Raw genomic sequence first — 24,281 nt, 5'->3', positions numbered from 1 at the left:
TATAAACCAGGATAGACGTTTAATACTGTCATTTTAAGGGAATGCTAAAATTGTAATTGGGTGTGGTTCCTCAAACGGCCATAAGATGGAGCCAGAAACCTGGGTTATTCTGTTGTTGCTGCTGGATGTTCTGATGTTCACTGTTTTTGGTTCCTGCATTTTTCCCTATTGACTGTTGCTCATCGTCGTTATTGGATTGCTGTAAGACTATTTACTGAACTGTTTATGATACTGGACTTTGTTATTTGGATTATCCCTGGACTGAAATACTGACTGCTTTAACCATGTACGACTTAGACTGTTTGTTGGACTTTGCTTAACCGTTTACTGGAAGTAAAACCTACATTTTACTATTTAGTGTATCTGTGTGCTGATCGTGTTATTCAACATCACTCGCACTACGTCTCCCTGTGTGCACTCATTCTCCTAATGGGGAATTACCTCAACAACTGGCCCCCACTCTTCGGCCTCTGCCTCCCAGCAATTTGCCTCCTTGCAGCAAACAGCAAACAGCCCAGTCAGCTTCAGCACAGCCTGATTAGCACAGCTGATTGTTGGTTGGATCGGCCTCCCGACATCAGCTGTTTCAGGCTGCAGGGATCATGATCGCCTATTGCCAGTTCTGCATGCCCCATTTTTGGCCTCCATGCCCCATTTTCAGCCTCCACACACCCTGTTTTTGGCCTCCACACATCCCCACTGCCTGGAATACTTCTCCGTCAAAGTATATCAAATGACCAATGAAAGGGTTGTCAAATGAAGAAATGGTCCTCATGGCCTTCTAAAGCATCTCTAAGCTTATTAAATTCAGAATGCAATATTGCCTGGTGGCAATCATAGACCAAACTGTTGTATTGTTTTTTCTTACTCCTTTGGAACTGCCATTTCACAATACTAGAAGCCTAACTGGAAAATAATCAACAACCAAAACAGCTTCTTGAAACCTGGACATTTATCTAATTTGTGATAATGCAAAATAAGAGTTTTTTCATACAAGTTATTTCTCCTTTCAGAACAAAATTAAAGAAGAAAATGCTACTAGTGTTTGTAAAAAAAAAATCCTGAAAATCATGGTAGCAATATAATTCATGGTATAAAATTTGCCTGGAGTCTGAAAAAGCATAGGGAATGCTTCCGTAAGATGATTGTAGAGAAAGAAAACTAAATCATTGTTTATTGTAAAGATAACTATTTCAGTATACTCTTTTCTTTTTGTATGCAGTTGCTATTGATGGGTATGAGGAATTCTGCTAAGACTGACTGTTGTTATGGTTTCTATGAAACTATAGTTTCTATTTCACAAATAAGTGCGTGAAATTCAGAGCATGAAGGAGTTAATTCAAGACATATTTTAAAACAACATGATCAGATAAGCAGGCTGCATCTTTGAGTTTATGTGATATATTCTCCAGATTTCTATTCAGTGGTTCAGAGACTCTTGTTGGCTTACAATGTAGATGTACTGTACATATTTTTTCAAGTGAAAAAATAGAATCCATGGGCAGATTTTCCCTTATTAGTAAACTCATGAATAAGTGTTTTATTGCACAGAATTGCTGTTGATTTGTCCTGGATTTATAGAAATGGTTATTTTTCAACTTGCCCCATTGGTCTCAACTAGATTAACTACCTTTTACCATGTTTATCAGTTCGTTGCATTTTATAATGACTTTTTACTGACATCTACCGTGTTTCTCATATAATAAGGCCGGGTCTTATTTTTTTTTGAGCCCTGAAAAAATGGCTAGGCTGTCTTTTGGGGGTGACTTAATCCCCCCTTGCATCTTTGGCCGGGCGGGCAGTGACGGCTTGGATGTTGACCTCAGTGTTGGTGGGGCACTTCAGTATCGGGGTCAACGCAGGCAGCACCATATCCGGGTGTGCAACAAAAGTACTTCCTAATGGCAAGCCCCCACACCATTCCCCCACCACCACCATTTTGCATGTTTTAATATAGGCCTTAATTTGGGGGAGGGCTTAATTTCATTTCATGCCTATAAAACATGCTGGGACTTCCTATTGGGGGAGGCTGTATTGTTGGAGAAACAGGGTATCTTTTTTAACCAAGTGGAGTCTCATTTTACAAATATTTATCATATTTAGGAATCACCTATCTCCCTCACAGAGGGACTCTCAGCTGTGTACAATCAAAATATTAAAAGCATAAAAGCACTGTATAAAATTGAAAGGAGGCAAGCAATATTACAAATTAAAAGGTGGGTAGTTACAAATAGCAATCTTTTTAATATAATCATCTAGGCAGAATTTGGATGGCTGTGACCAGATTCTGAAGCAAGATGTTCAGAAAACAGACGGGAAAATACTAATCAGTACAAAACCAAGAAATACATCTTGATAATAAAGACAATTGTAACTTAGAACAAAAATGACTTCATTGTATATGATTTATGATTATCAGGAATTAACTTAATATATTAATTTCAATTCTCATCAGCAATCCTAGTTATTTCAATGATAGAGAATAAAAGTCTCTCTGAAGACTTGATGAACTCAGTCTTAGCAATAATATTGAAGTGGTCTATCACTGCTGGGATATTTGTCTTAGATTAACCAACAGTCCTCGTATTGCTTGATGGTCGGTCTTCTACCCAAATACTAATCTGGTTCAACCATGCTTAACTAGCTGTTCAAGTGTTGCGACATAATGTAATTATGACAGTATACAAATCCTCAAGTTTTATCATGAAGGTAAATATATGTGTCCCAGGATAAAGTTGCAGGATCCAATCTGGGTCAGTCACCGGCACCAGAGATTTATTCTTCTGAGCTTTTGGACTTGTGCTGGAGCTCATCTTCAGGGAACTTCTCCCTAGCAGAGTGTGACTAAACTTCTGGTCCTGGTATCCGTCCAGATTGGATTCTGAATTTTTATCGAGTGGATTTTTGTACACTACTTTAAAACTGGTAAGATTTAAAGAGTGTTACGTTTAGGAGAAATAGCTGTTTTGAACTGTTAGTATTTGGTTGTCCCATATTTGACTGTCCCATATTTACTAGATACAACATCCAGTGCTGACACAGCAGTGTATCTAAAAGCCAATGTTCTCTACTGTTCTGAGATTCAACGTCGCCCCAAAAAGAAAACTTTACTGAAGTTGAGGAAAAAAATCAGATGCCATACAGTATCGATGCAACAGAAAAAATGTCTCTCTGCTGCTTTGTAACGGTCATCAGTATTTTTGCAGCATAGATGAGACCTGGCAAAAACAGTACTTGAAAAGCGGCATAGAAGAGGTTGGCCGCTTATTTTATATTTTATCTGTGGGAGTAACGGTGACGTGTTATCAAATCGGATTTACCCTTGATAAGGAACGCGCGGGACCAGGCACAAAACTCATTACCCCTTTATTGTTCGGCGATTCTGCCGGTCTGTGAGAAAGAGATAGGAGGAGTTATTACCCATCCTCGTTGTTGCCAGGGTACCGCTATTTAGGTCACACACAAGGGAGAAACGAGTCACATCATGCCTCCATGACATACTCATATACTCTCGTGCTGTTTTTTGCAATCCTCCAGACGTAAACCTCAAGCTCCACACAGAATCCCTCCCATCTCCCTTTTCGCGACCCAGAGCTGCGCCACTGCAGCAGCGAAAGCCGCTCATAATCTAAGATGGCGGCTAGACTAAGCAGGGCTGTTCACGTGACCTAGAGAGACTGTTGCCAAGAGCAGACTTCTTTTGACAGAAATCTCGCGAGATCGTGCAGGAACCGGTTGACCCACTAGAGTTTTTATGAAACGAAAACAGAAGGGAGGGGGATGCTAAAGGGAGGGGGAATCTCGCGTGAACAGTGCTATAAACTTTGTGTAGGGAAGCCTCGCGGTATCATCTAACGCCTCCTGAATCGGAAGGAGTCCAGAACTTACTTCAGTTCTCGCGGTAGTCTTGGGATTTCTTCACCCTCCCCCCACCTCTTAATGCGGAGCGGAGAGTTCTCCCCGCGATACCTTTTGCAGCAAGCAGAGGTGGGGGGAAGGGATCGAAAGGAGGAAGAAGGGGCGGGGCTTGCGCGCTGAAGTCAGCACGGCGGCTACGAGGGGGCGGAGGAATATATAAAGGCCCGGGTCGAACTGGGGGTGTTTCAGTTAGAGAAGCAATTCTGAGACGGAGGAGGGACAAGTGTTGTAGGCGAGACGTGTATTACTTCTGGTGAATTCGAGTTTCTCTACGCGGAGCGGGACCTCCCGGAACGATCTCTCGTTATGAGTCATGTGGCAGTGGAAAATGCCCTCGGTCTAGATCAGCAGGTGAGGGAATTCAAGGGAAAAACAGACGGGTGGGCCTGGAATAGCGAGGGCTTCTCGCCTCTCCCCCACTGGAGGCCGATCTGGCTTCGGGGCTCTCTTGTAATGTCCAGCGTGTTCCTTTGCCCTTGTCATACCCTACTATCTGACCGCGCTCCACCAGCTCGGCATGGTTTTTGTGCCGGCCTTCTGGTGGCGCATTTTACTGTGACGCAGTTCCTTTTTTTGGAGGCCGCAATTTTGGCGGCTTGGGCTCAAATCGTTGTAGGCCGAAAAATGAATCGGGGGTGGCGGATTGAAGGGCAAGAATCGCGGCGAGGCGTGAAGGATAGGGTAAAGCGCCCCTGGGCCGTGTGAGACAGGCCGGGCTTGTTCCGGGGCTTTGTGCGGCTCCGGCGAGTGTTACATCTGCCGGCCCCCCTGGCGGTGTTGACTTTGAACTGCAGCGGGCGGAGGACCACGGCGGCCATCGAGCGGTGACGAAATGGGAGGATGGGTGAAGCGCGTGCGCGGTTCCCCAGCCGGGGAGCGAGAGCCACTTAGCTACTGCTGCAGCTTTTGCTTCCCGTGCTGGGTGCGCGCGCACGTACAGACACGCGCCCCCCATCTCCTTTGTCCTCGAGGCCCCTATCGGAAAGGGGGCGAGGAAGAAGTACCGCGCCTGGAAAGGCGGGTTTTCCCTCTTCTCCTTTAGCTCCCCGTTAACATTCTTGCCCGCGGTCGAGGTGTTGGAGAGCGGTGGCAGAGCAAAGTATTTCGGGCGGTGTGGGCTAGAACGAGCTCCCGAAATGGATCAAGGAGCCGGTCAGGGAAATAAGAGCAGGCGTGTGACGTTGCCGCCGGATTAGCGGCGGGCTAGGAAAGCGCAGTCGCCGTTCGCTGCGGCATAGCTGGAATGCTGCGGCTGTGGCCTGAAAACGCTGAGAGCAGGCAGGAAACGACTCCCCCAGCTAGTTCTCTCTGGTCCGGGGAGGCGGCCGCATAGTTTGCGATTTTGAATGTATTTAGACTAAGATCAAGATACATGTTTATACTTAGGCAGTTTTTAAAAAAAATAAAATAATCGACATATCTAGTAAAGCTGTGATTTACTACATAAGGCTCCTAATACAACTAGATGAACGTGATTTTGATCGAAGAAATCAAATCTGCCATAACACGTTAAAAGTGGTGTGGAGGATTTGTTTCTATGCAAAATGAATTTAAAACTGCATGGTAGTTACTGGGAAACAATTGGCATGTTTAATTTCAATATAAAACACTCTGAGGGTACACTATTTTAATTGCTATATTCTATAAGTACTGATAAAACAAATGAACAAATAACAGTTTTCTCTTGCTTTGATTACTAGTGAATTTGCTTGATTATTTTGAGTCAAAACTAAAATTTGGCAGGTTTTCATTTGAAAATGTAACTAACAATAACTTTTGTGTATTTTTAAGTTTGCTGGTCTAGACTTGAATTCCTCAGACGCTCAGAGTGGAGGAGGAACAGCAAGTAGTAAGTACATAATTCAAGAATATGTTGTTAGGCTTAATACGTCTTGTGGGTGCCCCATCATTTCAGTAAAAATACCATTTATTGATGCTTCAAAATCAAGCTATTCTCTTCCCACACCAGTATTTCTTATGCATCTTTAATGTTAAATGTTTTTTTTAAATCTTGCTGGACAGTTGAACTTCAAAAAAAATTGTTAAGGGCTGTATGCTTTCTAAATCCAGTGTTGTATGACCAGACCATCACTCATTCAATTTCTGAATCCTGTAACATTTCTAGAAGATACTTGAAGAATAGGCAAGATTATTGGACTGGAATATCATTTGCTATCTTATTCCTTTTAAAGAGCCACTGTTGACTGAGTTCCAATACTATATTTTTTAAGTTCTGGTAATATTGGCTTGTTGCATAGTGGCATAGTTTCAAAGGAAAATGTTACAGTATGATGGGCTTTTTTTAAACTTTCAATTCTTAGTAGCTCAATCCGTTAATGGCAAAATAGGTTACATACTGTATTTTTCAGAGTAGAAGAAGCACTTTCTCCTCCCCCCCAAAAATGGGTGGAAATGTCTGTGTCTTATACAGGGAATATGGGCCCATTTCTGGCCTCCCGTGTGTCCCGTTTTTGCCCTCCCCAGCGTCCAGAAGCACTCTGCAGGCCTAAAACATGCCCATTTTGGGCCTGAAGAGTGCTTCTGGATGTCGGGGAGGGCAAAAACAAAAACGGGATGTGCAGAAGCAAAAAACTTCCTCTTGTTTTTCTCCTCTAAACCAAGGTGTATCTTATAGTTTGGTGCTTCTCTGTCCTTGAAATCCAAGTAAAAGTTATAAACTGACAGCTTCCAATCATGAAAAGTATAAGAAAAATACTGTGATGGATTGTGAATGTCCTAGATCAGGGGTCCCCAACCACCGGTCCGCGGACCGATACCGGTCCGTGGAACAAGTCCTACCGGGGCGCTGGTTTGCTGGGCGCCGCCATCTTTTGATGAAAAAGTGCTTCCGGTGAGCTTTTCCGGGTAGAAAGCTCACTGGAAGCACTTTTTCATCAAAAAGATGGCGGCGCTTAGCTGATGCCGGTACGGGCCGCGGCATAAAAAGGTTGGGGATCACTGTCCTAGATACCAAAGTTTTTTAAAGTAACAAGTATTTTTTCTTCCAGAAGGCCGGTACATTCCTCCTCATTTGAGAAATAGAGAAGCTTCAAAGCAGGGTATGTTTGTTGATATAGATTTCAATAGTAGTGCTTTATTTAAACTTGATTCACAGGTGGATATGCATTACAACATCCCATACATTAAATATTGGTAAAATCCTATACTACAGCTTAGAAGTGATATCTGGCTATAAGTAGCAAGGAAGCATATAAAAAATTGAATTTGCGCACTAACTCAGTGATATTTTTTACAGTATGAAGGTTGCAAGAGAAAATTCAGTTTGAGTGTAATACATTTAGTAGGCTAGTGATTGAGAGTTGTGTTTTCACTTAAGCAGTAAAGCTAATAAAGTAATGCAATTTACTACAACCGGAACAATGGTGACACCCGGCCAACAAAAAATATTGTTTCTTCTGAAAGTTATGATTAAATTCATGGTCAAGTATTCTAATGTGGAATGACATAATTGATAATTATGATAATTTGGATTTCAATTATGAAATGATCCATGATGAAACATTTTGAAAATATTAATAATAAAGAAATGTAAGTAAGCAGAGACCCAGGTTTAGTGAGTGCTGTTCTTTCAAAAAGCCTACTCACTGCTGTGTCAATCTATAGGATTAGAAATTTAAAACTTAATAGAAGGAAGTTTTTAAAGCTGTTAATTGTCAGTTAAAATTAATTATTAAAATATTTAATCTTAGATAAAATTAACGTACAGTATCTTTAACTCTTAATGATCCAAAAAGGTTGTAGAAATGATAATCACATTCTTGAGTTTTCTCCAAGGATCCATATTTCTGGAATTCAATCTTTTTAGCAACTAAATAAATAAAAGGTAAACATTTAATAGAAGCTTTGCTAGAGGTAGATAGTTCTTTTTACCTTTTTGGTGATTTGCAAGAAAGTTGCTTGCCCCCAATTTTTGGGAGGGATAATTGACTGTTTTAAGCTAACAATAGTGAGCAAAATCAAGTTTGTTTCTGTTTGTTGTAGTCTTGTGGTGGTTACATTTAACAATTTCTGTTTAAATGCTAAAATGCCATTTTTGTTTCTTAACAGTTGATTTAGGCCAATCTTCCATTTTCAAATTTAAAATTATAGGGATATTATTCAGCTGTTTTTGAAAATTTTAGAAGATTTGAATGTTTTTCTGCCATAGTTGAAACTAGAGCAGATATCAGACTACATTTTGGCTGTTTCTTGTCTTCATTGTGAAGTTACTATAAGCTAGAACTTGGTAGAATTTGAAAAATTGTTTTGACTTCCAGATTTTCCATAACCATAAATAGCTAATCTTAGACTATGGATTCATATGTGTAAAACGTTAATAGAACTCATAGAAATTTTTTAAAATTGTTGTGAACACATAACAAAGATTAATAAATTAGTGCATCTATTATAATACACAAGGGGAAAGTCATTAGAATGGTTTTTAGTAATTTTCTAGTGTTTTTTCATAAATTTTGGCTTATACTGTAAATGTTAACTATGCTGACTGGGAGTGATCTAAAATAGGGGTGTCAAACTTGCTGTGTCACATTGCCGGCGTGATGTTTCACGGTGTTTTTTCCCTTTGCGGAGCTGGGTGGGCGTGGACTGCATGTGAAACATCTGGCCCACAGGCCGCCAGTTTGACACACCTGATCTAAAATATGTTGGGCCTTGTGGGGAGAGTTCACTGAAAGATCTGATGTGGGCAGTGGTTCTTGTTACTTCAAATTCATAAGGTAATTTTTGGGCCTTTTATGGAAGTAGTGAGAAATGTTTGATATTTCTGACTGTCCTAAGCTGTTGATTGGGCAGCTCCTTCCTTTTTTTTGGAGCATTCTGTTGGATTATTAGGGGGGTGTCTTCATATTGGCTACAAAAATTCAGAGACTTGCTTGTTCTACTTCTCCAAATGTGAACTCTACTGTTGCCAAAGGTAAACTGATATATTTGTAGAAACTACATTTCGGAATAAGGCTGCCAAAAAGTTGTTAACACTGTTGGGGACATTCTATAACAGAATGCTTTAATATGCTTTCAAACTGAATCATAATGCTGGGAGTTTTCATGGCTCTTTTTCAGCATACAATACCCATAACTATACAGCAAACTACTATACCAATTCGATGCCATCACCAAGAAGCTGTAAGTTGGTGTCAGGCTGGGGTGATTTTAAAGTTTGTTGTTTGGGAGCATGCCTATAAGCAGTAACTTGCAATTAACAAACAGTTTGAGCTTTTTCTTCATGCACATTCTCAGGCATATCATGCCTTCTTTGCCTCAATTTAACATCTTTCTCAGTTGGTGTAACATGATTAAGAAAATAGGCAGTGGAAAAATGTTAAATTATTTTGCTCCTTTCAAGTTTAGTACTTTTTAGTAATACTTTTATTAAACCTATAATTTAGCAAATACCAGAATCCACTTTTATAGACTCATGGTTATGTGGTGAGAAAGTTATTAGTTCTTAAACAAGACATCAGCATGGTAACAAAAAAATGAAATTTACCTTCATTAATTTTAAATCTCAAGTTTATGGCCACAGTACTTTTTATGGCTACATATACTAAAACTATTTAACACTTTCTTCACCAGCAATGTGGTAATGTTTCCTTTGTCAATAGTGTAAATCTATTCCAAGTTTTAAAATAAAATACAGGTTTTCTGTTTAGTGGGCATATTCATATAATGTTACGTGCTAACATAATGGCTGAATCTTTCAAGGTAATTATTCAGCAGGTGGCTTAGTACTTTTCCCACTATTAATAACTCCTTTATCTATGAACTGGATAAGTTTCTGAAAGATTTAAAAATATCATAAATTTGAACAGCTTATTCAAAATACTATAATAAAATGAATGACAGATTTTAAAAATAAAATTTGTTGATATATTAAATATTGTCCGATACAATAGGACAACATTTGGGAAGCACTGGACTAATGTGATCTTTTGAAGAGGAAAATATTTCATAACATTCAGTTTTCCTTAAACTTCCCTTTTTAAAGAATTGTATTTAGGATTGGAGGCCTGTGGAAAAACAGGGAAGTATTGTTTGTTTCAATCATCCCTGGTTTGTGGGGAAAATTACTTTAGTTGTAGCAAACACTTTACCCCCCGGGGAGCTTTTACCACAATCTTAGCTACTGTTAATAGTCACGTTTTCCATAGATTAACCAGGGTATGATTCTAAAACTTTTCACAATGTTTGTAAAGATGAACCAGATAACTAAACTTTTACTGGAACTCACGAATGAAGGCAAATATATGTGTCCCAGGATAATGTTGCAGAATTCAATCGGTTGTGGTCGCTGGGATCAGAGATTTAGTCTTCCGAGCTTTCGGACTTAAGCTCTTGAGGATGGGCTTCAGCATGACTGAAAGCTCGGAAGACTTAATCTCTGGTCCTGGTAACAGACACAGATTGGACCCTTTTCATGAATTTTCTAATAATAGTTGCAGACTTCTAACATACTGTATAAGCAGCTTTTTCTTAAAAAAACTGATCTAAAAATGCACCTTTAAGCATTGGCCAGTCAGAATTGTGCTTTTAAAAATTGCTACATGCTTAATTGTATCTTTGAGCTTAGCATTGGACCTTGAGTTTAGTGCTGGACTTGCTTCAAATTGACTGGTTTTTATTTGGATATGCTGCAACTTACTGCATGGCAGCAATATTGGTATACAAGTTACCTAACTATAGTACAAATATAATTACAATAACTTAAAGTTAGTTCAGATACATAATTATCCATAAACTTTGTTTGCAGCTTTTGTGAACATAGATGTAGAAAACCTGCAATTTTAATTGAGTTGCCTTTTTTAAAAAAAGAGGTGCCCTTAAATGTAAATTTGTGGCAACAAAAGTCACACTTACAATGGAGCTTGCAAAAACTATTTGCTGGCACAAGTGACATTTAACACTTTAATTGTTTAACTTTTTATTCTCTGCTAAAGATTCCCCCAGCTGGGACTCTCGTGGAGGTAATGGCTATATGAATGGATATGATCGTGACAGCCGGATGAATGGCTACGATCGTGATCGCGATGTGTTTGGATCCAGAGGAGGATCTGGACGTGATGACAGAGGTGGGCGTGGGGTCCTGTCACTTCCATCCAACTTAGTGATTAAATAGTGATTAAAAATAGCTTAAGATAGGGCAAAATATGATGCTCATGGAACTTACAGAAAATTCTTTGAATTTTCTTACCAATCAGCTTTAATGAGCTGCCTTCCTAAACTGAAATGCAAGTTCTGAAATTTTAATGGGTCTTTAGAATCCTTATCACAGTTGAAGATAATCAGTTTGAATCCTAGAGTCAAAACTTTTCATGTCAGAGGTTTCTATTAATGACTTAGCAATATTGAACTTATTGCCCAATAGTTCCAATTACTGTTTTCAGATTTTACATGTCAAGGAAGGTATACATTCTCAAAATCTTTCATTGTTTGACTGTTTCTTCTTTACTGGTGTCAGTATGTGAGCAAATACATGAAATTTGAAATGATCTAGTTTTCAATTTGTTGTGAAATTGTCAAGTTTTAAATGATCATAATATGTTCAGCATAGGTTGCCTAATGGTTGAACTCTAGAGATGTGCCATAGGCTGATTTGTCATTGAACAGAAGTAAAAGTATCCAGGGTGGGTGGGGTTCATTCAGCTTGAACGGATCAACAGCTGCTGGATGTTGAACACCATCTCATTTTTTGCTGTCAGTGCCATCTTAGTTTGATGGGAATATGGCTTACTTTGAACCAACCCAGAAATTATATTTGGAAGACTGGTGGCTACTTGTTGATGTTAATGGTTCTTAATATATTTCTTACCTGTAAATACCTTTGGGAATATTTAATAATGGATTGTATTATTTGTAGGATTTGATGGTGGATGGAATGCTGCCAGAGACAGGGATGCATATAGTAGCTTTGGTGCAAGAAGTGAACGTGGATCAGGAAAATCAAGTTTCTTTACTGACCGTGGCAATGGCTCAAGAGGAAGGTAACCACTTTGTTTAATTTAAAAAATGCAAATCCTTACTAGTGTATTGTCTTGCAGAAATGTGATTATATAAGTTTTAATAAAATTATTACATTAATCTTAGTATGTAACTGGTCTGAATTGTTTGGTATCAATAGTTAGGGGTGTATATGTGTATTTTAATTAGGAAAAATACTCTGCATTTCATATAAGATTGCTTTTGGCTAATAGGTTATTTAGTTCAGAATTTTTGAGAAATTATTTTTGGTTTGCCATATCTAAAATCTTACATGGGTACTTTTCTCCTTTATATTCAAAGCACATTTTGTAACCATTTGGTTTGGTTACAGAGTATTTTGAAGTTTAATATTTATTTTTGCATCCCCATTTTCCATCAGGATGCATGCTCAAGGCAGCATGCATGTTTTCCTTCCTTTTATCCTCATAAGAAACCTATGAAGCAGATTGTACTGAGTGAAAGAATAGTTTAAGGTCATGAATGTTATGACTGAAAAGGGAGCTGAATCCAGAGCTTGGTACCGAAGAGTTCCTAATTAATCACTAAGAATTGAGATGGAATAAATGCAGTCTGAATTGTTAAAATCCTTCTAGTTAGTTGAATCTTCCTATAGCAAGGGCAAGAAAGCTAAAATCTGCAGCCCTCAAATCAGCATGATTCCCAGAAGTTTCTTCCTTAGCATGACAGAAAACTGAAATTATTAATTTCTATAGTCACATTAATTAATCAAACCTGATCTTTGGATTATATCTTTAGTATGTTTGTGAAAAGCAAAATATGGGCTTCAGCCTCAAATAATGCAATAATATTTTAAAGCTGCCAACTTGCTAGGTTGCTTTAAAGCAGCACATACATGTGGATTTCATGCTATACTGTATGGTGTTTAGATTTGATGATCGTGGTGGAAGATGCAATGATCTTGATGGTATTGGGAGTCGTGGTGATAGGAGTAGCTTTGGTCGATTTGATCGTGGTGGAAACAGTCGTTGGAGTGATAAAAATGACGAAGATGATTGGTCAAAACCACTTGCCCCAAGTGAACGCATGGAACAGTAAGTATTAAAGGCTTACTTGGCAACCTTTCAATGAAACATTCAGTGCTATATGATACAAATTGACTTACTTTCATTCTAGGGAACTATTCTCTGGGGGGAATACAGGCATTAATTTTGAAAAATATGATGACATTCCAGTTGAGGCAACAGGCAACAATTGTCCTCCACACATTGAAAGTGTAAGTACTACCAGTTTCATAATGCATTTACTTGATAATCTATGCGGAAATTGTTAAAACTTTCACATTGTAATAAATTAGTACTTTTTAATTGATTAATCCTTCAGAAAGGACATTGGTTCCATTTTTTATGCTAGTAGTTTTGTTTGGAAAGAGAATACCTTATTCTTTTTAAACTTGGTCATCTTATTACGCCTTATTGTTAGCTGTTAATGAAGTGTAGGTGCAGGTCTTTATACTCAGTTTATATTTGTAAATAGTACAGTATACATCTAGATAGTGTTCACACAGAAATAATATTAATGCTTAGGACTACAGGCACTAAGGAAATTAGAAATTAGCATATGCCTCATGCATTGGGCTTTGGTTATATAGAACTCAACAGTTGGCTATATTGAGGTTTTTGCTAAATAAACTGAGGATGAAATACATTTTAAATATGCAGAGAACTGGAAAGAAATGGGGAACTCCTACAAAGCTAATAATTGGAAAAAAAATTGATAGGTTAATGCAGTACTAAAATACGAGTGCAGATGGATTATTTTTAAAAGAGTGCTGTAGAATTTAGGTGGTTATACATTTGCTACTGTTCCTTGGACAGATAAACACAGGAGTCTTCAACTTATAACCACAATTGAGCTCAACATTTCTTTCTAATCCAGGCCTCACTTTATGACCTTTTTGCCACACTTGTTTTTTTTTAAACAAGTTTTATTAATTTTTAAAACACACAAATTATCATTATTCATTACATGTTTAAACCTTTTTTCATTGTAAATTTAACAAGTCAGATAAATTATGATTCTGTTTTAAACCATTTCCATATAACATACCAAAACCTCTTATTCAATTTCTCTTTACTTCTCTTTACTCTTATTCAATATCATTATTATTATTTCATCTGTTTCTATCTGACTTAGTTACCATTATTCTCATTCTATATTTCTACAAGTTTTTACTAATTCTCCCCCCCAAAAAGACATATACACACAACACACAAAACATAAAAAAAAATCTTTTTGGAAAGTAACTTGGACCCAGGTGTCTCTCTCTTCATGGACTTCAATTATATTCATGCTCATCTTACATATCATTACTTATTTTATTTACCATTCTAAGCCTTCTATATTAACTTCTCCACATATTTCACCCTTCTTAATTCTATCTTAATTAATCATCTTAGTTTGAATCATTATATTTGTATCTTTTGTCCATTTTTTTATAAGTTTCTCCTGAAATCATTAATCAGAGTATGATGCCTTTCTATCTCCCCCCTAAGTTAATCAAATTAATCTTTAAAATAATATCCAATACCCAATCCGATTTTGCTTGGTACATTCTATCTAACTAATACATCCAACATAATTAAGTACATAATTAGACAATAAATCCAAATATTAAAAAAAGATACTATAAGAAAAATTTTATAATATCAATACCATAATCTTATTAAACTCTTTAATTAAAACAATATTCTAAACCTCCCCTATTATTAAATTTTAAAGCCAATCATTTTTAAACATTTTAACATTTTAATCTCTTATCAACTCTTAAACCATTACAATACTACCATCTCATCTTATGTACCTTGCAAAATCTTTTTTTTTAAAAAAAAATTATACTTTATCCATTATCCATAAAAAATTCCTTTTTTTCATTTAATTTCAAAACATTGTAGCTTTTCTCCACCTTTTCCCTTTCTTTCTTCTCCCAACAAACCTTTCTACCCCTCCTTCTTCTAGCCTCTGCCTTACCGGCTTCCCTTCTCTGTCGTATTCCTTTTCCCTTTTGTTTACTATCATCATATTGGTTTTGCACCTTATTTTTCCCTTTCTTAAATGTTTTTTTTAGATCTTAAGTCCTTAAGTCCTTTAGTTTTCTTCTTTTCTCTTCTTTTCTTTTCTTTCTCTCTTCCTTCTTTCTTGATCAAATTCTGAGATTCATTAAAAATGGCTCCTTCCTTTCTTTCTTGTTCCTCTGCTGTCTTCATCTGTTGTAATGTTTGTTGATAGTTAGTAAGCGCCATTTCTAAAAAAAGGAAAGCTTCTTCCACACCATCTTTACCATTTTTTTTTGCTTGTTCATATTCTTTTCTTAGTTCCTCAACAGAAAGAGCCATTATAAATCTTTTATTTTCTTTTCCCCTTCTTTCTTCTTACCACAACCAGAATATTCAAAAGAAAATAAAAAAAATAAAACAGTCCCAAAGTTATCAGTCGGTCCAAACCAAGGCAGAGTTCTCACTTTCTCCTTCTGGGGTAATATCAATCAAAGAGAAAGAAAGTCCAAATCTGTTTAAAATCTTATTGCAATATATTCTAGTCTTCAAATCCTTAAGGCATCTGCTCCAACAAAGTCTTAGCATACAAATATTTTCTTTTTAATCCTCTCTCTTCCCACTCATCGCTTAAAACCAATTTTCACCTAAAAAAAATAGGTTTCTTAATATCCAGTTATTTATTCCGTAGGAAAAGAGGGAAAGCTATCCTTTCAGCACCATTAAACTGCCGCTTTTTTCCTCTTCTCGAAGGTATCATTCAGAAAGTCATACTTTTCAGGAATTTTGTTAAATATGTCTTAGAGTCCTAGGAGCCAAGAAAAACTTTCTCCTTTCAAGCACTTTCTCCACTTCCTCCTGCGCATTCTTACCCGGCTGCCAGCTTCTTTGTGGCGGCCATTACAGACCGCCGCTGCACCGTCCTGGGAAAAGGGGGTTCTGCCGGCTGGGGAGGGGGTCTGCAACACCCCAAAACCCCTCTCCGGATCCCCCTACCTTCAGCTGCCCCTGCAGGGCAGCCTAGCTCCGTACCCGTCTGGGTCGGAGCCCCAGAAGCAGCTAGCGCGGCAGGGATCGCGCAGCTTCGCAAATCCCTGCCGCTCGCGAAGCCGACAAACCGGAAGTCTCCTTTTTGCCACACTTGTTAAGTGAATCATTTGCAATTGTTAAGTGAATCTGGCTTCCTCCATTGACTTTGCATGTCGGAAGCTGGCTGGGAAGGTTACAAATGGTGAACCTGGGACCATGCAACTATCATAAATATATGCCATTTGCCAAGTGCCCAAATTTTGATCATTGAACCAATTTCCTTAAGAGTGAAAAATGGCCATAAATCACTTTTTTCAGTGGTGGTGTAACTTTGAACAGTCATTAAATGTATGGTTGTAAGTTGAGGACTACCTGTGCCTGTTTTCTACACTGAGTGCATTGCATGAGCATAGCATGCTCAAAAACAACCTTAAGCATACTGCTTCACCTAAATTGGTTAATTCCTACATTTTATTTGTAAACGAGACAGGAGTTGATTGCGTGGCACAGTCCAATTTTAAAAAAAACAAATTCTGGGTTTTTTTAATAAATTTTCTTCAATGGAAAAAAATTGCATCCAGGAATTATAATTAGCTTCTTTTGATTATGTACTATACATGGAAAAAAGCTGTTCGCCCCAATGTCAAGCTTAGAACTAACTTTCTGTGAATATATTTGAATTGGTTGGCAGAAGTAGCACTTGGCCACCTCAAAGTCAAATTTGTAACAAGACTTTAAATCAAACAAGTTTCTTCATAAGCAAGGGCATTGGGTGGGTGGAGGGCTCCATCCATTCATGATCAAGCTTCTGTATGAGTGCAACACTGGCTAATAAGTTAGACTGATGTAGAATACTCCTATTTTATAACTGAAATACCTTTGCAGTTTAGTGATGTTGACATGGGGGAAATTATCATGGGGAACATCGAACTCACCCGCTACACTCGACCTACTCCTGTTCAGAAATATGCTATTCCTATCATCAAAGACAAAAGAGATCTGATGGCCTGTGCCCAGACAGGTAACTCTGTAATGTTATAGTTGCATGTTCTAAATGAAGTAAAAGTAAAATTTAGTAACTGAAAGCCATGCTGTACAAATTTTGAACTCCTTCCTTTAGAAGCTTTGCTGATTATTGTATTTTGAAGTACAGTTGTGTTGAATAAATACTGAGAAATAAGCCAATGCTGTTCTTCAAGTGGAGGGGTTTGGGTAAATTGCAAAGATCTGCTGTTTTGCAATTGGTTGTAATTGGTTAACTACCGCTAATTTGACTTAGCATGTGATATATTTGGAGTAAAAACCATTTGCAAGCAACACATATTTTTTTATTACTTGGAATAATAATTGCGTATGATTAAATTTGTTTTCAGAAATAAAAGGATTTTGCATTGCTATCAAATTTTAATGCATCTTTTTCTCTAGGTTCTGGGAAAACTGCTGCATTTCTTCTGCCCATATTGAGTCAGATATATACAGAAGGTCCAGGTGATTCTTTCAGAGCCATGAAGGCAAGTGTATGGTTTGCAGTATATAAATACTATCTATAGACACTCCTAGCAGTGTGCATTTTATCATGCTTTCTCCAGTTGTTCTGTGTTAATGTTGGCATTTGTGTGTGTATAGAATGAACTGTTTCTGTTTGAGAATGTAACTCAAACTCATTTGCCTCTGCAGAAGAAAATTGTGCACTGATTTTGTTTCAGCACAAAAATAGCTGCAGAACACAGATAGGTCTTGACTTACAACCATTCATTTAGTAATTATTTGAAGTTATAATGGAGTTGAAAAAAAGTAACTTATGATAATTTTTCACACTTAATTGTTGGTTGTGTGATCAAAACCTAGGTGGTTGGCAACTGGCATCTATGCCTGATATTTATACTGCTTGATTCACCTTTTGATTTGCTTAACAACTGGCAAAATGTAAAATAAAACGCAACTCACTTAACTGCCTTGCTTAGCAAAATTTGTGCTCAATTGTGGTCGTAAATTGAAGATATGTAATACTGTTTAACCTAAAGGAATTAATCGGGCAGAACGAAATGTGCATTACATTGGGCATACCTTCAGTGACGTCTTGCTCTTGTAACATTACAGGAAAATGGAAGATATGGACGCCGTAAACAATACCCAATTTCATTAGTTTTGGCTCCAACAAGAGAATTGGCAGTGCAGATATATGAAGAAGCCAGAAAGGTAAATGTTACATACTCCTGGGAACTTATTAGCAGATCACAAGGTATAATTCTAAAATCTGAAATTTCCTTCCCTCTAGTTTGCCTATCGTTCCAAAGTCCGTCCTTGTGTTGTATATGGTGGTGCTGACATTGGTCAACAGATACGTGACTTGGAACGTGGTTGCCATTTGCTTGTGGCAACTCCAGGCCGCCTTGTAGATATGATGGAGAGGGGAAAGATAGGCCTGGACTTCTGCAAGTAAGTAATGCAGTTCTGTATGTTTATAAGATGATAAGTTTTGTAATATTGAAACACTTGAATACTTTGGAACTTCCTTGTCAGTATGGAATCCTAGAACACTCGACGTGCTATTTCATATTTTCTAGATACTTGGTTTTGGATGAAGCTGATCGTATGCTTGACATGGGTTTTGAGCCTCAGATTCGTCGTATTGTTGAACAAGATACTATGCCACCAAAGGGTGTCCGTCAGACAATGATGTTTAGTGCTACTTTTCCAAAGGAAATCCAGGTATTTATGCATGATATTCATCTTCCCAGTAAGATTCAGCACATTAAAGGGAAACTGATACACTGAAAGTAATTGTCTATGGTAAACCCAGCACTGCTGTTCCAAAAAACAACTGGATTTTCTTGGGTTTTTTTCCTTGAAAATGTTTTACTTCTCATCCAAAAAGCTTTTTCAGTTCTGTGATGAAAAGTGAAATCTTTTCAAGGAAAAAAAAACAAAGAAAGTCCATTTGCCTTTTGAACAGCACCTTTGGGACACACATGAACTGGATGACTGAGAATCTCCATGGACATGTCCATGGTAAACTTGTTAAAAAGAAATAAGAGTTATTGAATAGTTTTCTTTTGAAGAACTTGTCTATAGTTAAGTCCCAATTGTTGAGATGCTTCTGTACACCCATAGAGGTTTGTGGGGATTGGTAAACTATGATTAGATGCATATTGTTTATGCTAATTAACTGCTATTTTTTAGATGCTTGCTCGTGATTTCTTGGAGGAATATATTTTTCTGGCTGTTGGCCGAGTTGGCTCTACATCTGAGAACATCACACAGAAAGTAGTGTGGGTGGAAGAGCCAGACAAACGGTCATTTCTGCTTGATCTCTTGAATGCCACAGGTAAGAATTCTAGCATAAATCTAATGTAAATCTGTGTGAGCTGGGGAGAAAAATTCAGACTTCCTTCCTATTTTCTCCTCTAATTGACTTTTTACTTCAATCTGCCTGCAGCTAGCTTGCCTAGTAACACTGTTTTAATAAGCACTGCTTTATACCACATGGTGCTGTATTGACAGATAGACCTTTAGTTAATGAAATTCTTTGTATATATGCAGGCGAGAACTCCTTGACTCTGGTGTTTGTAGAAACTAAAAAGGGAGCTGATTCTCTGGAGAATTTCCTGTACCTTGAAGGATATGCTTGCACCAGTATCCATGGTGATCGTTGTCAGCGAGATAGAGAAGAAGCATTACATCAGTTCCGCTCTGGCAGAAGTCCGATCTTAGTTGCAACTGCAGTAAGGACATATTTGGTTGTATAGCTATGTGTGTCTTTTTAATTTTATCTTTGGGAATTCAGGATTCCCCTCTTGTCTTCAATAGGTAGCGGCAAGAGGACTGGATATTTCCAATGTTAAACATGTCATAAATTTTGATTTGCCAAGTGACATAGAAGAATATGTGCATCGCATTGGCCGTACGGGCCGTGTAGGAAATCTTGGTAAGAGGGCATTAATTTTGATGGGTTTTTGTAGTTGCTAAGATCTAAGATTTGTAGAAGTGCTAAATAACGTGAGACTAGAGCTACCCAGAATTTTGTTAACCTCTATTTGAAAAAAGCCTTTTCAAAATAGTAGTGGACATTGATTAGGATGCAAATACTTCTAAGAAGACCTCTTACAATAAAGGGCTGTTGGGAAAGATGTATGTATGTATATATTCTTGAGAGAATTGATAAGTTCCTTGTAAGGCAGTAAATGAACTGGTTTTGGAAAATTCTTAATGGAAATCTGCATTGGATAGCTTTATTGTGCTTCTGAGAAACTTTCACATTGAAGAAAATATTTGTGAAAAGATTTACAATTTTTATACTTAAAACATTTGAATAATACCCCCATTTAAATGCCTTTCATTTTGACATGCTTTTACTTTCAGTGTTGTAAATTGTGCACTGTAGAAGGAAAAGCCCATCAATGGCTTATTCTTCACACAAAAAGGAGAACAGATTTATCATAAATGCAATGGTAAATCTGTTACTAAGAGCTCATTATGAGTGGTCAGGAAGGACTATCTGCTTTTAATTGTGTTGTTTTGAAAATAAGTATAGATAGCTGAAGATCTCATGTTCCTTTAACTTTTCTGTTAGGTCTTGCCACATCCTTTTTTAATGATAGGAACTCAAATATAACAAAAGACTTGTTAGATCTACTTGTTGAAGCTAAACAGGAAGTACCATCTTGGCTAGAAAACATGGCATATGAGCAACAACATAAGGGCGGAAGCACTCGTGGACGTTCCAAAGGGTAATATGAATGAATTAAGTTTTTGAGTAACCTGCCTTCCAGGTAGCTGGCTAGAGCTTCACTCTGTTTTATACTGTTTACATTAAGCTGCAAGCTGTTCTGCTTCCTGTGTTTTTTGCTGCTCCAATATTCCTTTGCATTCTTCAGAAAAGTTAGGGTATGAAGGCACTGTTTCACTTTTAAAAGACCAGAGGAAATGGTAATAAATAGACTACTTGTTTGTTAGATTTATAGCCCACTTTTCTTATAAGAGCTCAGGGCAATATGCATGGTGTTCCCTGCTTATTGTGTTAGACTTTTTGGCTTGGGGAAATTAGATGCCAGTTCAGTTGAAATTTTGAAATAAGGTTCTACAGAGCATGAAGAATAAATAATAGTTTTTTTAAAAAAAAAAAACCTGAACAATTTGAAAAAATAGCTTTTGCTTGATAACAAGTGTGCACTAGCAAAATTAGATACAGAATATAAGAATTAATTACACAGTTTATTTCATGGGATTCATGGATATTTCAAATACTGTCTTACCTACCTTTCTGTGTTCCTTCAGCCGCTTCAGTGGAGGCTTCGGTGCCAGAGATTATCGAACAAGCAGCAGCAGCAGCGGTGGGAGCAGTAGTTTTGGCAGCAGTCGTGCAAGCAGTGGTCGCAGTGGTGGTGGTGGTGGTGGTGGTGGTAGCAGTCACGGAGGTAGCAGAGGTTTTGGAGGTAAATCTTTTGTGCCATTTAGGTTGGGATAAAAGGTGATAGAAAAAAATCACCACACGACAACAGGGCTATGTTAAAATGTCTTGTGAACATTTTCATTGTATCCTTACCTTTCTTATTTTTTGTCTTAATAGGTGGCTATGGCGGCTTCTATACCAGTGATGGATATGGAGGAAACTATAACTCTCAGGGGGTAGATTGGTGGGGCAACTGATCTGCTTGCTGCAGATTCTTAGCAAACAAGCTAATATGGAAACCACATGTAACTTAGCCAGACTATACCTTGTGTAGCTTCAAGAACTCGCAGTACATTACCAGCTGTGATTCTCCACTGAATTTTTTTTAAGGGAGCTCAAGGTCACAAGAAGGAAAGGAACAGAAGCCCTACTTTGAAGAAGGTTTAAAGACTCCATTGTAGTCAGAATTAACTCCTTTACCCACTCCCACTCCTAAACTGTATTTATAATTTTGTGACTGAGGATCATTTGTTAATGTACTGTGCCTTTAACTTTAGACAACTTTTTATTTTGATGTCCTGTTGGCTCAGTAATGCCCAAGATTATCAATTGTCTTTGCAAAATTATTCAACTTGGGCCTTATAAAAATCAAACCTTGGCACACAGTTGTGATACAACTTACAGGGATCATTGATTCATCCACTTTATCTGCAAAAACAAAAGAAAAAAACTTGTGCGGTGGCCTACATTAGGGCTTTGATACTTGGAGATTTGAAAAATAAAACATCTTGAAGCATATCAATGGAATTAGTTTCTAATGTGGCAAAACTGTACAAAGTTAAAGTTGATTTGCTCACTCTATCCTGGATAGGTACTTCGAACCTGATTGTCTTTAAAAAGCCATTCCAGTCCTGATAATGAGGTGATGTATGGATTGCATGCATACAAGCACTGTTTTAAAACAAATGCAAGTAAACACAGCAATTCCAGTGTTTAGGCAGATTATTAATGTGAGCTAGCCAATAGAAGGCGGAACATTACAGGGAATGTTTAAAGGTCTGAACTTGAAATAGTTTTTAGGAGAATTCATCTACTTAGACGTTTCAAAATTGCCTGCCATATTAAGTTGAAATGGTAGAATGGCTGACCATAACAGTGAAGGTCCATTTTTTTAAAAGGGCCTGACTGATTTTTTTGGTCTTAACGCATGCTAGTGTTGATGTTTTTTGGTCAAGGGGGAATGAACAGGAAGAATTATGCAGCAGGCTTTATTTTAATGCAGATTCACATTACTCTGTTCAAGCTGCGTTGAAGTGTTAACTGGCTTACTGTAGACTTGTAAAATGGCTCCAGAAGAATAGCAAATTCTGAGATCACAAAGGTTGGAATGTACATAACTGCACAAGGTTCAATTCTGCTATCAAGTGCAGTTTTAGTCAGTTTTAGTTGCATAGGTTTCCATTGTATTTAGTCTTGTTAATGCTGATCTGGCCAAAGATGAGTATTTCCAACAGTAAAAGGCCTCTGTCACTTAGTATCTCTGAGATACAGTTTGTTGCCAGAGCTTTAACCAACTCTTTCTCTAAGTGGCATAGGACAACAGCAAAATCTCCTAAAGTGCAATAGATCTTTTCAAGTGTATTGTGCCTTGTACTAAACTTTAAGTAGGTGCACTTGACAGTATTTGAAGTCATTTGTTATGGTGCTATTTCAATTAGTCTAGATTTAGGCCCTTGTACATTTTGCCCATAACTTTTTACAAAATACTTCTTTTATTGCACATTCAGAGAATTTTATATGTCTTGTGTGCGTGTCCTTAACTTCCAATCTTATTTTGTCTCTTAGGAGACAACGCAGCTTGGCTAAGGAGAAGGAACTAGATTCTAAAACCGGGACCATGGGAATAATGGTTGGGAAGAAAACTATTTGCACACGACAGATTTCTAGATACTTTTTGCTGCTAGTTTTGTGTAATATTTATTGAACATTTTTGACAAATATTTATTTTTGTAAGCCTAAAAGTGATTCTTTGAAAGTTTAAAGAAACTTGACCAAAAGACAGTACAAAAACACTGGCACTTGAATGTTGAATGTCACCGTATGCGTGAAATTATATATTTCGGGGTAGTGTGAGCTTTTAATGTTTAAGTCATATTAAACTCTTAAGTCAAATTAAGCAGACCCGGCATTAGCAGTGTAGCCATAACTTTCTGATAGTAAAACAAAAATTGGCAACTTTAAAATTAAACATGCCAAGGTTTTGATACACTTGTCTTAAGATATTAATGAAACACTTCAAAACACTGATATGAAGTGTCCAGATTCTCAGATGTTCGTTGCGTGAGTTTTTGTTTAGTTGTGTGTTTTTTTTTTTCAGTGAATGTCTGGCACATTGCAATCCTCAAACATGTGGTTATCTTTGTTGTATTGGCATAATCAGTGACTTGTACATTCAGCAATAGCATTTTAGTGAGTTTTACAACCAGCAATATTCTTCAGTTGTGATAAAGATTCAGTCATATGCAAAGAATGGGTTTAAACTTGCTGAGTGTAAACAATATGAACGTCAGGTCACTGTAGGTTTAGTAATTGCTTATTGTATTAGTTTAGATGCTAGCACTGCATGTGCTGTGCATTACTCTCGGTTTTAATAAAATAAAAAGTTGAAATGCAACCTGTGTAATTTTGATTCTTATAAGTGGAAAGGAGTGGTTTATCATAGAAAAAAATAGATGGATAAAAAATGATTCTGCTTTTCGTAATAATCTCTGACTAAATCTGGGGATCATAAACCAAACTTTCAGTGGGACTTTTTGGTTTGGGGTAGACAAAGCCATTTATTGCTTTTTGGTATTTAATCCAATACAGATGTAAGTTTTTACTTGAATAATAAGTAATAGTGTTGGTTGCAAACTGTAAGTGAGGTTGCTTATTGG

The 24,281-nt window shown here is 37.5% G+C and overlaps 1 protein-coding gene across 6 annotated transcripts; it reads left to right on the top strand.

Annotated features, from left to right (window-relative positions):
- Positions 1–4,100: 4,100 nt before the first annotated feature.
- Positions 4,101–24,019, top strand: DDX3X (DEAD-box helicase 3 X-linked). 6 transcript variants are annotated; one of them, XM_087966815.1, is made up of 19 exons: positions 4,101–4,269; positions 5,710–5,767; positions 6,930–6,977; positions 8,998–9,060; positions 10,872–11,003; positions 11,792–11,915; positions 12,801–12,965; positions 13,048–13,147; positions 16,839–16,974; positions 17,379–17,464; positions 18,054–18,152; positions 18,232–18,392; positions 18,521–18,665; positions 19,137–19,281; positions 19,497–19,678; positions 19,764–19,881; positions 20,527–20,683; positions 21,231–21,388; positions 21,523–24,019. In XM_087966815.1, exons 1-19 carry the CDS (start codon positions 4,225–4,227, stop codon positions 21,600–21,602), a joined length of 2,202 nt encoding a protein of 733 aa, XP_087822941.1. In that variant the 5' UTR covers positions 4,101–4,224; the 3' UTR covers positions 21,603–24,019. The 6 variants fall into 6 exon arrangements, with proteins under 6 accessions (XP_087822941.1, XP_026529838.2, XP_087822942.1 ...); XM_026674053.2 differs by having other exon boundaries at positions 6,927–6,977; XM_087966816.1 differs by lacking the exon at positions 8,998–9,060.
- The last annotated feature ends 262 nt before the right edge of the window (positions 24,020–24,281 follow it).

Source organism: Notechis scutatus, chromosome 5 (genome assembly GCF_049901735.1).
Source record: "Notechis scutatus isolate UNSWTSFEM ecotype Mainland chromosome 5, rNotScu1.2, whole genome shotgun sequence".
In the NCBI taxonomy this organism is placed as follows: Eukaryota; Metazoa; Chordata; class Lepidosauria; order Squamata; family Elapidae; genus Notechis; species Notechis scutatus.
Note: the sequence above shows the minus strand (reverse complement) of the source record. Positions and strands in the feature narration are given on the sequence as shown.